The sequence below is a fragment of the Taudactylus pleione genome, unplaced genomic scaffold, assembly GCF_031769625.1.
Source record: "Taudactylus pleione unplaced genomic scaffold, aTauple2 ptg000389l, whole genome shotgun sequence".
NCBI lineage: Eukaryota > Metazoa > Chordata > Amphibia > Anura > Myobatrachidae > Taudactylus > Taudactylus pleione.
In genome coordinates this window covers 286,852-309,203 of record NW_028284790.1, presented here as the reverse complement: position 1 = coordinate 309,203, position 22,352 = coordinate 286,852, and the positions used below count along the sequence as shown (strand labels likewise).

Sequence of the window (22,352 nt, the reverse complement as noted above, 5' to 3'; positions counted from 1 at the left end):
GAACCATCGTTGGCGGCTAGACATGGCGCCTTGGCTGAACAGCTGTGCAAGGCGGCCACTTGGTCTTCCGTCCATACCTTTATCAAATTCTATGCATTTGATACTTTTGCCTCCCAGGATGCTTCCTTTGGGCGGCGGATTCTCCTCTCTGCTCAGGAGCGTCCCCACCCTTAAGGGAACTGTTTAGGACACAGGTTCTCGAACTCGGTCCTCAGGATCCCCAAACAGTGCATGTTTTCCAGGTCTCCACACTGAATCAAGTTAAATAATTAGCTCCACCTGTGGACCTTTTAAAATGTGTCAGCGAGTAATGAATACACCTGTGCAGGTGCTAGGGGATCTGCAAAACGTGAACTGTGTGGGGTCCTGAGGACCGAGTTTGAGAACCACTGGTTTAGGATGTCCCCAAGGTAGATCCTGTGGACCCTATGGACCCTGAAGAAGAAAATGAGTTCTTGTATAACATACCTTAGTTAACTCCTTTTTTTTTTTTTTTTTTTTTGAGGTCCATAGGGTCCACTGGTCACCCACCCTGACTCACCTGGCCTCAGTTGGGATCTGATTCCCTCCTCGTGTTTTGAGAGTGTTTCTTGTGTACATTGTACTTCCTTCTCCACTTTCTGTCTCTTGCTGTTAGGCTTGTTTACAAACTGGCTGAGGGCAGGGTATGTAGAGAGGAGGATCTATGCATGCTGGGAGCTTCAAAGCTGTAAGCTGTTTGGTGCAATGGATCACTCCAACTACATACCCAAGGTAGATCCTGTGGACTCTATGGACCTCGAAGAAAGAGTTAACTAAGGTATGTTATACCATGACTTATTTTTTTTAGTACCAGCAGTGAGAGGGACTTCCAAGATCTTTAGTGTGTTCATTATTTCCGAGTGCTTTTACATTTTCAGGTGTGAGGAATACTTGTTACAGGTCATTAGATTTTATAATTTGTTCAGACATTTTGACCTTTACAAGTGCTGCACTAGGCAGGTCTGTGTGAATCTAGTCATGACTGCCCTGCGAAAGCAGACAGTATAATAGCTGTTGTAAGCATTGGTCTGCAGATATAGGCCCTGATTCAGAGCCGGACGCTCTGACCAGAGTGCTCGCTCTTAATCAGGGCCCACCTCCATAATTATGGAGCGTCCTCCTGGACGCTCGTATAGCTGTGGGTCACCACCCACAGCCTATACGAGCGTGCAGGATGATGGTCGCGATGGTCTTGACCATCGCGACCATCGCCACTGCGAGCCGAAGCCTGCGGTTGAGTTTCTTAACCGCAAGGCCCGGAGTGATTTTGGCTCTATCAGAGCCAAAATCACTCCCACTGACATCACTAGTGATGTCAGTGGGGCCGGCTTCTGACGGTAGGCGCTCCCTTGGGAACGCCCCCGTCTGGGAGGCACGCCCACCAAAGGGGGCGTGCTGTCAATCAACATCGACAGCACGCCCCCTTTGATCAGACACTACGAGCGAAGGAAAGTCCTTCGCTCGTCGCGTCTCGCGCATGCGCAAGACGGAGCTCACCATCGACCCACTTGCGAGCGGACAGCCGCTCGCGAGTGGGTCTGAATGAGGCCCATAGTTCCCTCCTTAATTACATTGTCATATTTACCATACTTAGGCGATTCAATTGAGTGTGTATATATGTATATATAATGATATAGTTTTTTTTTAGTTTTTTTTTATAGAAGCAGTGCTAATTAATGGGCGCCCAATGTAGCAATTGTTTTTGGGCGCCCATTAATTATTGCGCTTGTTGCGCCCAATTGGACCGGGTTTAGCCGCATAAAACCCATCTAGAATTCCTGTTTAGAGCGCCCAAACCTCTGACTTATTGCACTATCCTGCTCACCACCTTAGGAGGCGCCAAGCAGAAATGTCGACACCTACAGCTATCGCGCCTGAACAGGGCAACCATTGAATTCCCCCCAACATGTTAAATGCAAATACCTGTATAAAAGCAATTTTCTAAATAATGTAAAGTTGTGCTCGCAAATATATTTTTTTCAGAAGTTTTTATTTTTTTTGTGACTCACTGCTTTCTTCTCTTTCATTAGATTGTCCCCCATGTTGTTAACCTGGTTCATTCTTTTAAAAGCGACGGTCTCCCATCCAGTACAACTTTCCTCATCCAGTTTTCGGAACTAATGCACTGTATGATCTATCATTATTCTGGATTTCCAGACCTTTATGAGCCTATTTTGGAGGCCCTTAAGGTAAAATGTCTACCTATATATACGACTATCTACAGTAGATAAATTCTTTGTATTGCCATTAATTGAGCTAGTATGACTCCCCTCATGCTTTAGCAGTCTTTGTCGGAACGTTTAAACATACTTTAAAAGTGTTCTGTATCCAGTTACTTTTCTGGTCATTGGATAAGAAAATTGTTGCATGTGTCTCTTCACGGACAGGACACATCCCAATAGCCAGGTAGACAAATCATCTTGAAACAAAAATTACTGCTCTGGCTATTTTTTGGAGTCCATTCTATTAATACAACCAGATGCAGATCTTCCCTAGCTCCTTAAAAGTTCCATCTGATTCTTAAATCTAACTGAATGGCTCCTGAATTCTGCTTTATTTTTTTCAGCTCTGTTTCCTGCTCTCACTATTTGGTTGTATGGATCTGACCACATACCCTAAAACACAAAGGGGGAGATGTATCTAAGTAGTGGGCAATTGGAGAAGCTACTTATAGCAGTCAATCAACATCTATTTATCACAGTGGTTCTCAAACTGGGTGCCCTAAGGCACTAAAACTGGGGTGCCACAGGGCATTTGCAGGGGGGCCACAGGTTGGTGGTTTATTACCAATTCATATAATTTATTCTCTATGTGATAGGCAAAACCAGTACTGGCTGCCAATCATAACTCATGTGCACAAGCGGAAGCATAACCCTGTCCATTACCACATAACTGAACTTGAGGGTGACAGGTAAGCAATATAATGGTAGTAATTTTTGCTGAATTTCTCAATAATTTTGGCCTAGGGTTGCCGTAAAAAAAAATGCTGGTAATCTAGGGCGCTGTGATTCAAGGAAGCTTGGGAACCAATGATCTATCATGTTATATTGCCCACTTCTCTACTCTTTAGGAGGCTTGATACATGTCACCCTAAGCCACACTAGCAATTATGTTGCACTATGGAATGAAGACCCTGTGACTTCCAGCTGAAAGGACTGGTACATCTGTCTGTATATAATATCCGCTCTATGAAGAGAGAAAACTCTGCAATTTATTTATCCATATTGCTAGTTAACCTCTTCTGTGTATATAGTCAAAGCTTTAAGCTGGTCAAGCTGCACTTTTTGCACCATTTTACCATGGTTCTATTACGTTTAAATATTAAAATGGATATACACTTTTAACCAAATTTTTGCAGGCAAGTGGTTAAAAAGTATACTATCTCACCAAGATATTTTAGTTAGGATTTAGGAGCTCATTCAGACCTGTTCGCTAGCTGAGTTCCTTTGCTGCGATAAGGAACAAAAATATGCAAATGATGTGATCGCACACTAAGGTATGAGGACGCCTCCTATGTCTGAACGTGCGATCGCCGGGTGAAGTTAGACACCCACCAGCCAGGAGTAAAGACGCCCACTTTCAGACGTCATCTCCAGGAAGTGTATGAAGACATTGGTACCATCGGCTGACATCGAACCACCACGCAGTTCTTAAGGTAGACTCTAGGCTACCGCAAGCACTGCAATCACCTTTATTTCTCTCATATGATGCGTATTCTGACGCTATGTGTTAATTATTCACACCCTTAAGTTGGTGTAAAAACGCCCAGCCACACCTGTGCTAGTGCCAGCACACGCCATTTACACAGACCTGCCCCAGTCACCACCCACAGACGCCCCAGTCTGTCACTCAAACTAGCGCTCTGGCAATATGCAGAGAGCGATAGTCTCCCGATCTCAGTGACTGGTTCGCGCACGCGCACTGCGACTTATACGCATGCGCAGTTTGTAACAATGGTCCGGCTCCAAGCAATCGCAGCCTAGCGAACGGGTCTGAATCTGGCCCTTAATTCAAAGTTGTTTCATTTTATTTTATCCTGTAGGACAGTGGTTCTCATTCTCTGTCCTCAAGACCCCAAACAATTCCCGTTTTCCAGATCGTCTAGCATGTGCACAGGTGTATTCATTACTCATTGACACATTTTAGAAGGTGGAGCTAATTATTTGTATTGTGATTTAGTGAGGTGATCTGGACAACATGAACTGTTCAGAGTCCTGAGGGCTGAGTTTGAACACCACTGCTCTAGGAAATCGAAGGGCAATTTTGTGTGAAGTAAATGTAAATTCGTAACTTTAGTAACAATGTGATTTAGTTTCACGTTTTTTTTCTTTTTGTAGGACCTGCCCAAACCCCCTGAAGAGAAAGTTAAACTTATATTAAACCAAAGTGCCTGGACATCTCAATCCAATGCTTTGGCATCGTGTTTGCCCAGGTTATCAGGAAAGTCAGAAACTGGAAAAACTGGGCTGATTAACTTAGGAAATACATGTTACATGAATAGTGTCTTGCAAGCACTTTTTATGGCTACAGAGTAAGTTCAAGATCTCATCTAATATGTACTGGATTCATATAGAATTTTTGGGTCTACTAGAATAAATCTCTTTATGCTTTAGGGACTATATAAATTCTGTAACCCTTTGACCAAAGTAAAAATAATAAGGACCATTCCAGTGTCAATGCAGTTGCAGCTGGCTTGTGTTTTAGGGGTCTATGTACTAATAATCGCGGAACTTCCGTGATTATTAACTATCCAGATCACAGGGGATATTTATTTTTTAATGAAACTATCCCTGCTATGTACAAAGGGGAACTCGCAGGCACAGCGGATGTGTCCCTGCGAGTTATCTCCCCGGCAAATTGTAGCAGTCTTTCACGTGTGTGACAGACTTATCCTGTGGAAGCTGATACTGCGCATGCGCACAGTGTTGGCATCCGCCACCGGCCTGGGGCTGTGAGAGAGAGTTTGAAATATCGCTCTCCTGCTCCTAAGCTTCCATAGGATTAAAGTAGTTCATACCATCTAAAGGTGGTGTAAACTTAATGGTGCCAAACTCCGAAAAGCTTTGCATTTTGGTACATAGGGGTCAGATTGTAGTCCCCATTGATAATAATGGGGACTGCGACCTGAAGTACTAATTAACACTTTGCCGGAGATTGTAGCCCAAACATTTCTCAAGAACCAATCCAAGTAGCAGATCTCCTGGAACAAATTATTACTAGAGTAGGGTACATATCAAAATGTGTACTTCAAATTTTTCATTTACTAGTTTAATAAATACACTTGTTTTCCTGATTTAGATTGAATATTTTTTTTTTTTTATTAAATGGTTTACTAAGTACATGCCACTGTTGGTGCTATCTATGGAAACTACTTATTTACTGCTAGATCTATTCAAACAAAGCAGAGGAAACAATGTTGCCTGAATTTTTTGCTATACACTTTTTAACTTGCATTATTCTTACAGTATATATTTTGAATAGCCAATGCTCTATTTAACTCTTAGAAACCAGGTGTCATCAGCTGCTATGAAGTTGTTGTCCATTGTACATGTGCACCAACAAGCACATATGACAGACTGATCTATTTTCAGTTTCAGGAGACAAGTACTGTCACTGTCTTTAAATGGCTGCCACTCATTGATGAAAAAACTCCAACACCTTTTTGCTTTCTTGGCTCACACTCAGGTACACTTCTCATTAATAAAAAAGCTTTATAAAATACAATTTTGTAGAGTTTAAAACAGGATGTTGATGCTTTCTCTGATTTTTTATTTTTTTATTTTAATATGTGTATATATACAGCGGGAAGCGTATGCACCTCAGAATTTCTTTGAGGCTTCTAGACCACCTTGGTTTACACCACGATCTCAGCAAGACTGTTCTGAGTACCTTCGATTTCTACTAGACAGGTATGGTGGAAACTATTATTTTTACTACAATATTTGCTTTGAGTTTGTGAATTTTATATAATGCATGAAAAGTGATTTATTCTATATATTGAAACAAAGTTTGTAGGGACAGAATGTACATTGACATTACACATACAGATGTGTCCACATACATCTATCCTCCATGCGCTACAAGTCGCACCACACATTACACTCCGTGTGACTTGGTAGCGCTGAGTGTCTTTTCTTAATTAAAATGATATGCAGCATGCCTATATTCTGTCTGAGACTGCGGGTGTATCTGCATGCTAAACACTACGTTAGTGTTACAGCCGCTGACACTAACGTAGCATTCAGCATGCAGATACACTCGCTTACAGAACATAGGCATGCTGCATATCATTTTAATCAGCAAAAGCTGCTTGTGCTATCTATTCGCATCATTGTGCGAATAAGACACATTTGAAGGTAAAAAGCCGCACACGATGCTCTGCGCTGCCGAGTCACGCCACGGCATGGCGAGACTAGAAGGGCATTTTAACACACAAAGAGGCTGGATGTATGAGGACCCATATGTACAGATACACCTCAATGGATTTGGTGCTGGTTAAATTATCCTATGATAATGGTAGCACACTAGATTGTCTATATTGATTGGTGGTTGGTAAACACAGTTAAATATAAATGTTCTTGTTGAGTAAAATAAGTAATGTTTCAGAATAATGGCAACATGGTGGATACACATAATGGGGAGGTCACATTCTATGAATTTGGAGGAAGCAGAAATTGAAAGTAAATTAACTCAATGGTTTACACCAAAAAGTTTAAGGAAAACTACTGGTGAAAGTCAGTTTATTTTTATAACCTGCAATTAATTTAGTACCACTTTATTATATGCTCAATTTTCTAGATCTCTTCCTTTGCGCTGCTGTGATAAATGATTGGTAATCCTTTTTTCCTTTGTTAGATTGCATGAAGAAGAGAAGACATTCAAAGCTCTGTCTCCAAAAAGTACAGATGCTATGATCACTGATGGCACTGTGCAGCCTTCCTCATCTTCAGGTGCAGACATCCTTTCCCGTGAACAGGACACGGGATGGGGTCAAGAAGAAAAAACTTTAATAGAAAACATGTTTGGAGGAAAGCTTCAGACTAACATTTGTTGCCTGAACTGCAGAAGCACCTCACAGAAGATGGAAGCATTCACAGACCTTTCCCTAGCTTTCTGTCCATCAGTGGACAAACCTGTGCAGAACATGATCTGTTCCTCCAAGGATAAAGATGATGATTGTATTGAGATTGATGTTGCACCTCCTAATGATGGCGTTGGTGTAATTATTCCTTCATTACCTGAGAATGATACTGCTGTCCATGATATTCAGTCCAGCAGTAACTGTGCTTTGGACAAACCTGTGTGTGAAAATACAGAAGAGTCTGGTAAGGATTCCTGCAGAGATGGTGAGCGAGAAAGACCTCTTTCTGTCACGGACTTATTAAATTATTTCTTAGCACCAGAGATTCTTGATGGAGAAAATCAGTATCATTGTGAAACATGTGCTTCCCTCCAAAATGCTGAAAAAACTATGCAAATAATGGAAGAGCCAGAATACCTCATTTTAACTCTCTTAAGGTTTTCATATGATCCGAAATGTCACATAAGGCGTAAAATTCTTGATAATGTGTCTATTCCACTGGTTTTGGAACTACCAGTAGAAAGAACTACCTCTGTGGCTTCTCCAAGAGATTGGACTCCAGATACTGATGTACCTGATATCAGTGAAAACTTGGCTAAAAAACTGAAACCATCTTGTTTTGAAGATCTTAGCTGCACACAACTTGTACCTTATGTTTTAAGCTCCATTGTGGTACATTCCGGTACCTCTTCAGAAAGTGGCCATTATTATTCATATGCCAGAAATGTCACCAGCACATCACGATGTGTTCACCCTGAGAAACCCTCTTTGACTTCTGCTCAAGGTCATTTAGTTGGCAAGGAAACCTCCAACTCTGTCGTTGGAAATGATGCTCCATGCAATGACATGTCAAAAGAATGGTTTCTGTTTAATGACAGTAGGGTGACTTTTACATCATTTCAATCTGTTTTAAATATTACCAGTCGGTTTCCAAAAGACACTGCTTATGTGCTGATCTATAAGAAGCACAGCTGTGGTGATCTGGATAATGTGCAGTCTAACTCAACAAATGGACTCTTGATAAATGGAGAACCGCCACTTCAGAAGGAGCTTATGGATGCTATTACAAAAGATAATAAGCTCTACTTACAGGTAAGGCTGTTTGCGTGGATTTCCTACGGGTACGTCAGTTTCCTCCCACACTCCAAAATCATATGGGTAGGTTAATTGGACTCTGACATAAACTTAACTCTTGCGTACATGTGGTAGGAAATATAGATTGTAAACTCCACTGAGGCAGAGACTAATGTGAATGATCACATATTCTCTGTAAGATGCTGCATAGTGTGTGTGCGCTACAGAAATAATTGATACAAATGTAATATTTTTAAAACTGCATGAAAAGGGAACTAATTATTAACAGGCTAGTAAAGGGACCCAACATATGCACCTCCCACTCAGTTCCGCTGTGCCCATCACACACACACTCCCCACCCCCATACTTGCCCCGTTTCCAGTACCCAGGCTGGCCCTTATCTTCGACTAGGACTGTTCCATCTTCCTAGCAGTGGGAGCAACTAGACAAGGGTCCCAGCTCCCACTGTGCGTGCGTGCATGCATGTATATATGTATGAGGTGGGAGAGACCTTAGTGTATTATTATACAGTTATTAGGAGAGTATTGCCCATGCAACATTTCACTATATACAGAATTCATTGCATTGTCTTTTCAATATTATATTAATAAAAAGTCTAAGGCATTATATTTTTATTGAATCAGCTTTAAAGAGGAGTGCCTAAATAGCATGCCTCATATAATGTGCATGTGTCGCAGCTGTCACACTGTACCTACCAAAACTAGGAACAGGTAACATTTGCTGTCTTAACTAATATTGACATATGCTTCCTACTCTGGTTGACTTGGCCCTGAACAAAGAGCTCCACTACCTTCTACTATAGACTTTCATGCATGACAATCAGATGTTAGTCTGTACCTGAGGAAAGCTTCTCTTTAATAACATGAATTGTGTTTTTCCCCAGGAACAAGAACTCAATGCGCGTGCACGTGCTCTACAAGCTGCTTCTGCTACCTGCTCTTTTCGGCCTAATGGTTTTGATGACAACGACCCTCCGGGAAGCTGTGGCCCTAGTGGAGGTGGTGGAGACGGAGGCTTCAGCACCATTGGCAGACTTGTCTTTTGAATAAGGGAAAATAAATACTACATATCATATGCACTGATGACAAAACCACACTGGCCGATTTGACTTTGTAGCTCAGTCTCTGACTGTGACACATCACGTTTTGCTGAAAATATCCATATAGCGAAATGGGCAGCTTCTCATATATATTTACAAAAATAATGTACATTTAAAATGTATATGCATTATTGTGTGTTTCTCTGAATACCTAATATTGACTAAGAAAAAAGAGGCTGTTGTTTTTTATTTTTTCCACATACAACTACAAATTTGTCCAGAGATGAATATAGTATTACTTGGAACACATTTTGTTGTGTTACATTTTACTGAAATATTGAAGCTTTATGGTGCACCCTATGCCGAAAGCAATAATTATCTGCATTTTGTTCCAGTTCAGGGTATTGTTCCTCACTATAAAATATCATATAAGCAACAGAAAAATGTGTATATATAAATCTATGAAATAATTTTTAAGAAAATTGCATGATCTTCAGTTTTTTTTAATTCAGAAAAATGCTAACTTTATAGTATTTCTAAATTTTATTCAGAATTTTTTAAAATTCTACTTCAGGGAGTATATCTGCTGTGTAAATGAGGGAACGTTATGTATGTGCCTTGCAGTACTGTAAATCAAAATGAGATCCCTTTGGATTGTGGAGTGTGATCTGTATTGTACATTATCAATAATAAGAATTTCATCTTAAAGTAACTTTATTGCTGGAGTAAAACAGTGGTTCCATAAATGGTGCTGGTGGTCTATTATGATTATTATTTATTTATTTTATTTAAGCTAAGTCTGCCTTATTTTTTTTCTTCTTACAGGAAAATATACCTAATTTATAATTAAGTTTTGATTTAATTTGTTTATATGAAGCTGCGGATATATTTTTTTGTGTTTGTCCAAACATAAAGTTAAATTGTTTTTGACTACTATTTGCTTTTTTTAGATGCTGTTACACTGGCTCCAGTGCCATATATAAATGGAACCGGTCGCCTTATTAGAACAAACTGTTTAATCTCTTGCTGCCATAGTAACATAGGAGCTACATCCTCTTTCAATAGGTCTTTGCATTAGGCTTTTTTTTTGTTTTTGTTTTTTAATTTCATTTTTTTTTTTTTTTTTGTGTCATGTCCTCAGTTTTTTTGAGCAGTTTCCCCCTCCTGCATGACCCTGCGCTGGACATGGGCTGTCATATACAGCAACTGGTTCCAGTGTATCTGTCTAGAATTGATTCAGTTGGTTCCAAACTACACCTTCAGGCACTGTTTTAGGAGCACCTAAGATTGTTGGTACATTTTAAAGCAGCAGGACATCTCTTCTGGATTGCAGGGGTTTCTCCTACTTGGACCTTTTTCATTATGGAAGCTGCACTCTCTCCAAACGGTTGCTTGATCCGCTCTATGCCCTAGTGTTTGAAGACCCCAGCCTGAATAGCTTCCCAGGATTGGAATTTGCTACCCCATAACAGTGGGTCGTACTTGGTGGTGTAGGTTAACAGTTGGCTTTTATAAGGCATGTATTGTATTAGGAGATAAATAGCCGTCAATAAAATTTCAAAAGAATTTATGGTGTTTAACATAACATAAATTTTGGAAAATAAGGACAGAGGGTTCTTTTTAAGATCCCAATAGGTGAGAATACAGGTTCTAAAAAAGTCTTTTCTGTATTGCAATTTAATGATGTACCAAATAATTATCTATATGGTAAATAAATGTGAATTGACTTGTTTTAAGTGAGCAATCTTCAAAAGTTTTAAGCACCTGTATAAAATAAGAGATTCTTCTCTTTTAGGAAAAAGAGATCTGGTTGCTTCAAATTACTAAAGCTGCATACACACACAATGATTTTTTTAATGAACGATTTGAGTAAACGATTTTTTCCCTTGAAAAAATTTACTAAAATCGTTTACTAAAGTTGTTCATTTACTTAATGTCATGAACGATTTTTATGAACTACAAACGATTTTTGCATATTCCCTTAATGAAAATCGTTGAGTTGACAAGTCTGACTGAACGACAAACTACAAATGTGAACGCGCATGAACGATAATCGTTCATCGTTTGACTCAGAAAGTGAACGATTTTTGCCATCAATTATCGTTAAACGATATCGTTTAACGATAATCATTAAAAAAATCGTTGTGTGTGTATGCAGCTTTAGAGATTTCAAGCAAAGTCGAATCCACTTGGGTATTCAGCATAAATGTGTACTGTACTACAGTAAAACACTGCCTGAGGTTCCTAAAATAAAAAAAAAAATAAACTTGTGTGCTGAATAAGCACCTGGTAATGTAGGGCAGAGCAGAAGTGTGAATTCTTCCCTTACTGGAATTTAATTCTGTTTCTGATTTCTCTGTTAGTCCACTAGTCCTTTTAATACTTTAGCTGCTGATAACAGATGGACATATTACAATTCAGCTGTAAAAGGCATTAGCCCTCCATTGTTGCCAGAATTATGTAAAAATGTTCTTCATGTCAAACACGCCTAACAATATATAAATGGTACAGCAGTGCGTGTCTATAAAATAAATGCATATAATCCTATAATATGAAAACACAAGCACAAAGTAGCATTATTTATCCCAGCATCATATAATAGCTCGGTGTATAGAAGATGGCGGTAAAGTCACTAAAATAGTATATGTTAATAGCCTTTAGCTCCCTAATTCCATACTGTAATAACAATAGATTTTAGTACATAACTTATTTTTCACATGCTAATGTATTTTTATTTATCTCCTTAACTCCATGTACTAACACCACCAAAGAAGCTGTGTATGAGTTGCCTTTTGCCCTTTTTGTAGTGATACAATAATTAACATTTACATTCAATGTATAATTTTTTTTTATTCACTTACTCCAGATCCTTTGTGCTTTATGGATTATGATTTATCTTATTTACATTAAACTGTCCCATAAGCTGTACATGTGTTTCCAAGAGAAAGTGAGCCGTGAATGGGATCACTAATCCCTACTAGAAGATTAATGTCCTGTGATTTTATTAGAAATGCACACTGCCTACCAGCTTGGAAATGTAATATAATCCAAATGTTTTCTTTGCATATAGAAAAGGGGCTGCCGTATACCTCTCACTCCTCTAGGGGTGTGCAGGGAAATACACGGTGCTAGGCTCTGAGATGTACATACTGCACATCCCCATACCTCGCACAGGGCTATTCCATGTAATGCACAAGTATTTGAATTGACCACAAAAGCTGCATTCCCCTGCATGTTGGATTACTTCAGTAGAGACAACAGGTGGACAGTTTTCTTAAATGTTGACAACTAGTAAAACAAATGCAAATATTGTAGCTAGCAGTTTATTTATTAAACCATAGCAGACACGTATGATATATGACATGTTTTGGAGCAAATTCAAACTGTGAAAGAAACGCCAGCAAAGGAAAAGTAGAATAGTACAATTTTTTTTTTTTTTGGTGTTACTAATAACACTTTTATAGGTTATTTCAGTAAAGTATATTTAGGAGAGAGTTAGGATAAACAAGCTTTAATTCTTTTCTTAATGTTGACTCAGAACCTATACATTTATAGCATTTAAACGGTTTAGCTGGGTACACACCATACAATCTATTGTACGATAGATTGTGCCTAATTTGTCGTTCATTGAATAGTCTCATCTGCTGTGTTGCACCTCAGATGGAACGATTCAATGAACGACGCAGTGTAGTTGCATGCTGCATTCTGGGTCAGCCTTAAGCCTTTTTACCCTCTGGCTTTTGCTTGACCTGTGACTACTAAAATGTGTATTGTATAGATATTTTTCTCAGTCGTGTCCAAGGAGAGTTTGATATCTTCCACTATAATGCAATTAGGTGGTTACTATACAGCCACACACGCTTGTTTGTTCCACTATTCTTCCACCATCAAGTGATTGAGTAACCTTGAAAAAGGTTAAAAGTTTATCCCTATACTGCTCCAACTGCTTTCAGCAACATTCTTGTAGCGGTGACACAACTGTTAAGGTCTGGGATTGCAGGCTGCTGAGGACATGTTCCTACCTGTATCCAATCACTATGTAAAAGTGCTGCCATGACACTGCACTTTCCTAGCTTTAGAAATACTTTTTTTTTTTGTTAAAATGAAACTATTTTCTCTTCCTGTTTCTGCAAATAGAAAATGTTCACTTCAGCAGTTAAATCACAGCGGTGATGGTACTCTTATGTGGAAACTGATGAAAGGATAGATTGAAGTTTGCAAGAAATGAGAATGTAAAAGTTGGTAGATTGTGTAGCTTTGTAAAATATAGTAATATATAAAATACTATGATCTGTAGATTATTCCTAACTTCATTACTATGGTCCGAACAACGCTGTTCACCAATAGATTTATTATGCTAAGGATGTTAAGACTACATGAAATAAAGAGGTTTAAAAATTAAAGTTATTGGAATACTTAACGCATATTGATTTTTCTTTATTTTATTAAATTTTATCTAAATTTACGTTTATTATTTTCCGATATCATGAGGTAACAAGGAGCCTTTTGATGGAGCTTAGATGCATAGTTTTCATTGCTATCTAATTGTGTAGCCGGGATGCACTTTCTCCTAGTTATCACTAGGAGGCAAGATTCTGGCATTAGTACACGTAAGAAATAATGACAATTCTTCAGTGCCAGGATATTCATCTGTAGTGCACAGACCTTAATAAATGCTTACTTATTTTTTTTTCTTAAGTTATTTTTATATTACACACACACACGTATGTTCTGCAGTGCTTTTAAAGAGATAATTTAGTCATTCAGTAAATGGTTATAAACAAGTATTTTAATAAATATTTTACAGAGACCTGCCGTCTCTGCTTAATGACTATTGTGTTTTAGTATGAGAATTTCATTAATATGTTTCACTATAATTCCTACTTTGATCAGTATTTTAAGATGATCGTGTAGAGTAGGGGTGGCCAGGCTTTTGGACTCTGATCTACTTTTAAAGCTAAAAACTTCGTCATCTACTGAGCATGAAAAAGGGGGTGTGGCATGCAAAAAGGAATGACACACAGTAGTGCCCCTTATGCAATGTCCCCAGTAGTAGTTCTCCTTATGCAATGCTCTCTGTAGTTGTGCACCCTAAAGTAGTTCCCCCTCCCAGTGCAGAACAGCCCACACCCCTGTGCAGTACTTGCCTGTCTTCATGCTGGCAGTGCTCCATGCTGTCAGGGCTGCTGCTGACTGGATCCAGCACATCGCGGATGACTTCATCCGTGCACTGCATCACTGGGAATGCTGGCCTCTGCAGGGATCAAAGGCTTTAGCCTCTCGTTGCTTCAGAGGCCAGTGTTTTATTTATTACCAGTTATTTATATAGCGCACACATATTCCGCAGCGCTTTATAGAGAATATCTTACCATTCACATCAGTTCCAAGTTGCTGGAAGTAAGTTGATCGCAATCTACCTGCGGGAGCTCCGCAAGATAACTGTAGATCGCTATTGACAGTTTGGCCGGACCTGGTGTAGAGGGATCGCTCGATCATTTGGCACTTTATCGAACAATAAGAAATTAACACTTCAACATGACTTGACCACTGGATCATAATACAGTTTCATTACTTTTTACAGGCAGAGGCACCAACCTACTGTTAAACAGAAAAGGCAGCAACGTGAGAGAGATGGCACATTAAAAGATGAACTTATACGAGATAAATTAGTAATGGGCATACATTGTGAAAGCACACGTCGCCGTCTCTTAAGACAATGGAATTTAGATTTGTCAGCAGCTATTGAAAAGTGTCGTACAGTAGAGCTCACTGACCAGAAAATCAGAGCAATAGGTAGACAGCTTGATAATCTGAATGTTGCACAAAGACAACAGCAAAGCAGGGGTGATCTGATCGTATAAAAAAAAATCAGAAGGAGAGCTCAACAGCAGCTAAATATTGAACCTGCAAATAAAGAGCAGTGCCCATAGTTTGGGAAAATCTGTAGTTCATGTGGTGTTACCAATCACTTTGCTAAAGTGTGCATGTCAAGCAGGAGATGGAATTCAGCAAGGAAAGTACACAGTGGAAGAAACAACTGGAGCAGATACCCATAGTGCTGTGATTTATTCAACATAATGCATTGGGACTGTAAGATCAGCAGGACAAAAGTGACCTGCACATCTGAATTTGAATAATAACAGGCAACCAAGACAATTATACTCAGGTACAACATGTGATGTGATAAACCTGAGAGATCAGATGAAATTGTCTCCTAGAGTTTTGTTACAGCCAAGTGACACCAAACTGAAGCTGTATTGTAGACAGCTGATGAAATCACTGGGATGGAACAGAATTTGTTGTTACTGGACATAACCACATGTTAACTTTGGAAATTGTGGAGGCTCATCAGAAACCCTTATTGTCAGGTTCACATGTGAGCGTTTGGGGCTTAAGCTAGTTACTATTACTGCTCAGATCATATTCCATCTTATGTATTTATCTGGACCATTGAGGAAAGAGCACATATAGATGCCTATGATGATGTGTTTAAGGGGCCAGTGAAGTCTTTCAATCTGAGAATTACATTTTAAACTTGATCCAAGTGTCCCACAATTCCAGTGTGCTCCAGACACTATGCCCATAGTCCACTAACCAAGGGTGAAGGCTTTACCTGACCAGTATGAAGCAGACTGGCATATTGCTCCTGTTACTGAACCAACTGCCTGGATTAGCAACATGGTCATTGTAGCAAAGCCTGACAAGTTAAGGATCTATGTTGATCCAATATTTTTAAATTTAAGCACTGCAGAGATCTCATTATATGCCAACATTGGAGGAAGTTATATATAAGTTGGCCAAAGCATAAGTTTTTAAGCTGGTTGATGCATGTGATGCATTCCTGCAATGTAAGATGAATGAAGGAAGCAGCTATATGACCATCTTTTGGACCCCTAGGGTAGGAAAATATGGCTTACACTTCCGTTGCACCCGAGGTCTACCAGTGAAAATAACATGAATTGTTGACTGGACGTGGTGGCATTGAGCCGATAGCAGATGATATTTTTGTTGTTGGCTGCAGTGAGAGAATTTGAAAGCCTTTTAAGTCGTCATAGCAGAAGAATATGAAACATGCAACCATACCGGATGGCAGTTTCTATACTCCATTGTCATCTGCTAGAGTTATGCAGACCCCTGTCCAACGGAATCCTGCCTATATTCATAGTGGACGTTAGTCATGGCCACCTAATAGACTTCAGTTATAGTTTTAAAAAATAGACAACATTGCTGGTTATGTTATAGTATATTAAAAAGGAGATGTTATAGATAGTGTAATGTGTGCGTTTTATGTGTTGGAGCCACCTAATGGTGCCATGTAAGTGTTTATAAGGTGCATACACCAGCGATTGGGGCGTAGTTCTGTTTTACCTGTGTTTGCACCACATGGCTACTTGGAACCAGCATGCAGTGTCTGTCCTTATTGGATGCCTTTGAAACTGAGGTGGACAATACAAACTGGCAAAGGGGATACCACAGTATGAACCTCAACTTAGCCTAGCAGTTAGCATAGAGGTTTTTTTGTTAAGTTCCATACTTAACCCCAAGTGGACTGGGGACATAGCAACCCTGTTGTATTTGCAAATTGCTCCATATAATAAGTAAAATAGCTGACTTCAATATTTATTAAGACCACTTAATCCCTATATTATCTCCATTCACCCCCTTTTTGTTCACATCTTATGTATCTAAACTATTGAAACAAATTTTTCAGATAACTTTTACTTTTGGCTGCACAATGGTCACAATTTATGTAGAGTTTGTATTTTCTCTCAACTTGTACATGGTTTTTCTCCAGGTGCTTCAGGTTTTCTCCCACATGCCATAAACATTTTAGTAGGTTAACTGGTTTCTGACAAATGTAACCCTAGTGCATGTGTTTGTGTATGGTAGGGAATATAGACTATAAACTCCACTGGAAGCATTTTCATTGTACTTGCCTACCCTCCCAGAAGTTGCTGGAGACTCCTGAATTTGTGTGTAGTCCCCCGTACCATGGAAGATAGGCATCCCTCCCACAAATACCACAAATTGCATGTAAACATGAATGCCAATATGACCTCTTTCTATGAAACGCGTAGCATCGGGCCCTGCCCACACCTCCAGTCAGCTGCATCTCTCCTCTAGGCTTCTTCCAGAGCAGACAGTGTAAAAGTAAGCAAGTATGATGTTAATGGATAAATATTTTTTGCACATCACTACATAGTACTGTATGTTGGCACTATATGAAAAAAAGGTTACTAATGTAAAGAAACTTTCTCCCTTCTAATTCTCTACATGACCTAGTCCAGTCTGGCTTCCAACCTGCATTTCAAATAACTTGCCCTGGTTAACGTTTCAAAATATTTAGGGGTAAGTGTAAAAGAGTGCGAGTTTGACAAATGTGCAAAATTCCAGTGAGATCCCATCGAGATTGAATTTGCAGTATGTAATAGAATGTAAGTACATAGCAACTCTCCCGAACCTCGCATCAAACATTCTTGCTGTAACTCAACATGCCCTCTAAATGTTTCTAATGTTATACATACAACTCGCTGGATGTAATAGGCAGCATAGATGGATTAAGACCTATAGGCAAGATACTGGTTTGGGACCCCCACCCTGGTCCATTTATACAATGAATACCTTTTTTAAACAAACTGAAGCTTAAGGAAGAATCCCCTCCCACTACAGAAGCAAAAAGTAAATTACAAAGAACACTGATCCATAAAGAAACAAAACACATAGCGGTCTACTTAATGATAAGCGGAGATAGCTAACATTTTTATATCAGTAGTGCCTACAATTCCATCAGCACGTTATAGCAAACCTTTCCCATTGCCGCCCAGTTGCATGTAGAGATTGGCCTGAAATAATGATTCTGATAGGGTACACACTGCGCCTTTCCCATTTTTGTGCTCGCTATTCAATATTAAGAGCATTTTTGTGACCAGCAAACACTACAGATACTGTACCATGGGCTAAATGTAATAGGATGCGAGTTGTTTAAAAGTGCGAGTATAGCGCTATACTTTCACTTTTTTTAAGAACTCACCCAATGTAATGGGATGCCGAAAACTTGCAAACTTGCATGTTACTCGCATTTCCACAATACGCAATGCCAAAACTTGCCTCCAGATGTATTCCCATGGAAAACATGCAACTCGGCCAATGTAATAGAGTGCAAGTTTTTAACTCGCATAATATTAGTTACCTAAAACTCGTAAATTAATAGACCTGCTTCAGGCTAGCAAGTATAACCTGAGTAGGTCCAAGTTATGCAGAAGCATGCACAGATCAGTGAGATTTGTGCATTCTTCTGTGTGAAAGAAAGATATAAAAGTGTTAAAATAATTTTAAAAAAATTACGTGGGGAGCGGGTTGTGAAACTATTCGGGGGAAAAAGCCATAGGGGTTCCCCTTATTTTCATCAACCAGGATCAGTGAGGCAGGCCTGGTTGTGGAAATATGGGGGACAAAATGATTAGGGGTCCCCAGTATTAGCCACAACCAGAACTGGACTCTTTCTAGCGTGGGTGTAATGCCACAGACGTGAGACCCGCTTCATGGGGTCCCCCGACAACCACTGCCCAGGTGTGCTGGGGGACCCCATGAAGCAGGTCTCACATCTGTAAAATATAGAATAAATAAGATTGTCCTTTACAAGAGAACTAGAGATCCCAGCAAGCCTCCCCCACATGCTGGTACTTGTAGAACCACAAGTTCCAGCATGCGGGGCATTAAGGGCCTACTGGTACCTCTAGTTCAAGACACACACACCAAAGTTTTTAATCGTTTATTACACATACAGTCACACCCATCTGCACTCACATTACGTACTTACCTTGTCCTTAGCACCGGTATGTCCCCTGGTTCAGTAGAATCCACATTGCTACCTGTAAATAAAAAAAACATACTCACCTACCCCTTAGTTCTAGTCCACTTTGGTCCATGTAGGCATCCACAGTAGTCTAAGGACAGTACTTCGTGAATGACGCTACAGCCGCTGTATTTCCCATAGAAATGCTTTGGCTAAGAGAGGCGAGCCACTATTGACTTCAATGGCGGGAATGCACTTTAGTTACCTAGCGATTCCCACTATTGAAGTCATAAGACCATAATGTCTTCTAGATTAAAACCTTTAATAGTCCTGAGATCTGATTATCCTTAAATAAACTGCAAAGAGAGGTTATTAGTAATAAATAGAGAAAATTCATTACAAACTATAAGACTTTAATCATGAGAGAGGTTATGGCAAAAGCACTACGGTTGGGTGTTAACATCATATAGAAGTTATTGTAAAACACTAGTTTATGGGCCAGTTTAAAGATATGTACAGATGTGTCAGATCCCTCGGTGTCCCTTGATCGTATCTTTGCTGTTTTAGCTGACTTTGGCTCCATTTCAGGTTTTTTGGTTAATATCACTAAGTCGGTGGTGCTTCGTCTGGGTCAGCCCTCTTCTCGCATCCCTTTTCCTTCCAATATCCCCATTATGTGGGCTACGCAAAGTTTCACGTATTTAGGTGTTCAGATTTCAAGTAATCCTCATCTTCTCTATGACTTAAATTTTTCCTCCGTAATTAGGTCTGTTTCTATGGAGCTGGATGGTTGGAAAAACGTATTATTATCTTACTTAGGCAGGGCTAACCTGATCAAAATGATGTCGATTCCTAAGCTAATGTACCCTATTCAAGTTCTTCCCTTCCTTCTTACTAACAAAGACGCACAATTGGTCAATTATATTTTCAGGAAGTTCATTTGGAAGGGAAAGCGCCCACGAATTGGTTTAAATAAGTTGCAACAACTTAGGTCAAACGGGGGAATTAATTTATCTAGTATACAATTGTATTCTTACGCTGCTCATTTTAAATCCAATAAATTTTTATTGTATTTTTTCTTCTTGTACATGAAAAGTTACAACATATAAACAAATGTAAACTTTACAATATTGCTATTAAACAAATTATATACATGTGTGGTTTCTCTTCTGTCTATATCAGCATCATTGTGCAACACACTTCACCGCATATGAAAATGACAGGAACTAAATTTTACTGTCTCTATCACATATAGTAATGACAACACATACATCTCTGCATTTAAAGTACTGACCAACTATTATTATACTTGGAACTATCCACTATATGGGCACGGAGATACCACACCCGACCGGCCAAATGGAGAATCCAACCATCTATCCCATACTCTATAATATTTCAGTATTATACCCCTAGCAATATAAACATATTTTTCATGTGCGGCAACAGCTCCAACCAGAGATATCCAGGTATCAATGCTAGGCCCAGAGGATGCCATCCAATCTCTTGCTATACACACTTTCGCAAGTGTGCAAAGGTTATTAGTGTATCTCACAACAGGCTTGTCAATTATGTCTGCATTTATAACAGCCAGAACACATGCCGCAGGGGTAAGAATATCCTGAGGCACACCTGTAGAGACAATAATTCTGATCACGCTCTGCCAAAACGAATTCACTATAGGACATAGCCATAACATATGCCAGAAGGAGGAATTGCATTTGGGACATTTTGATTCCGTTCTACCCCCAATTCTCAATAACCGGACAGGTGTCATATATACCCTATGTAATATAAAATATTGTATCTGCTGATACCTCACAGACATAGTGGCAAGGCGAGGACTGGCAAGGGCTACGCTCCAATCATCCTCCGACAGTACCCCAATGTCGTTTTCCCATTGTTGTTTTATGGATACCAAATCAGATTTATGATGCTTGTTCAGTAAGTTGTTATAAAACACAGATATCAGGTGACCAGAATCAGGTTAAATTTCCAGAATTGTTGACCCCATAAACCCTCCATATCCAAACTAATTGTCAATGGGGAATGATCAGATATACCCCTAGTTTCATATATAATCTTATGAACCCTTGGCAATAAATCTGTTGTAACCAAAGCCATATCTATCCTGGAGAACGAAGAATGCGTATACGAGAAGCACGAATACTGTTTCACTTTAGGATATCTCGTCCTCCAGGCATCTACCAAGCCCATTCCCCGGACCATATTTGAAAACCCAGCGCCCCTCCCCCGTATGTCTGAAGCAGACCTGCTGTGCCTATCTAACAATGGGTCTAGTATATTATTAAAATCTCCCAGGCACAGAGCAGGTGTGTCCGGGAATAAGGCCATAAATTCAGCCACCTTTTTTTAGAACATCATGCGAGTATGGTGGAGGGATGTATATTGCCAACAACAGTATAGACATAGAGTTAATTTTACATTTTAGGAACACATATCTACCCCAGGCATCACACTGCACCTGTTCCATGGAGAACTGGACAGTTTTACGCACTAATATGGACACGCCCCTAGATGCAGAGGTGTGTGTAGAATGATATGTCCAGCCTATCCATGGTTTTTTCAAAGACAACAATTTCCCCCCAACTAAGTGAGTTTCCAACAAACAAATTATATCTGAAGCATACTGTTTCACCTGTCGAAACACCAATGATCTCTTGACTTTGTCATTTAAACCCCTCACGTTCCAAGTGAGAATGTTAACCTTTTGCGAATCCGTCATTTGGCGGCATGGGTCTAAAGGGTACCCTGTGAGCTCTCTCAACTGTGAAATATGATGAGAAGGAAGTACAACCAAACGTGTCTGACAGCCATTTTTCCAAGAATTTTTCCAGATTGGGACCCGCCTACCTTCTCTGGTAACCCCACGAAGCGGATATTATTTCGCCTTAGGCGTCCCTCCATGTCAGACATTTTCCTCTGCATAGAAAGGAGCTGTGAATCCATAGAATTAACTCGGACACTTAAAGGTGATAACTTATCTTCCAGGGTAGAAGTGCGAGTTTCCACCTCGCCAACTCTCTCACGCACGCATTGCAGGTCATGGTGAATAATTGAGAGATCCGACTGCACTTTTCCAATTTTTTCTGACAGCCTAGTCTCACAGGCCGTCACAGCCTCGAGAATGCGCTGCAGCGCGGCGTCTGATGGCTCAGCCGATGCTGTCAACTCTGTTGGAGATGTAGGTGGGGAGTTATCCCCCCATGCAGTAGAAGTGGATTGAGCAGGGGGTACCCTGGAGAATTTTTCCAGCTTCGCCGCAGTAGTGGAATTCTTCCCCATCGTGAGATTATAT

The 22,352-nt window shown here is 39.8% G+C and overlaps 1 protein-coding gene across 1 annotated transcript in view; it reads left to right on the top strand.

Annotated features, from left to right (window-relative positions):
- USP38 (ubiquitin specific peptidase 38) overlaps nucleotides 1-13,657 on the top strand; it is a 29,676-nt gene extending 16,019 nt beyond the window's left edge. Inside the window, exons 6-11 of the mRNA XM_088445786.1 lie at nucleotides 2,052-2,210; nucleotides 4,359-4,552; nucleotides 5,613-5,706; nucleotides 5,824-5,930; nucleotides 6,877-8,194; nucleotides 9,082-13,657. Coding sequence (XP_088301912.1) covers nucleotides 2,052-2,210; nucleotides 4,359-4,552; nucleotides 5,613-5,706; nucleotides 5,824-5,930; nucleotides 6,877-8,194; nucleotides 9,082-9,243 — 2,034 coding nt within the window. The 3' untranslated portion in view covers nucleotides 9,244-13,657. The remainder of the gene's footprint in view (nucleotides 1-2,051; nucleotides 2,211-4,358; nucleotides 4,553-5,612; nucleotides 5,707-5,823; nucleotides 5,931-6,876; nucleotides 8,195-9,081) is intronic.
- The last annotated feature ends 8,695 nt before the right edge of the window (nucleotides 13,658-22,352 follow it).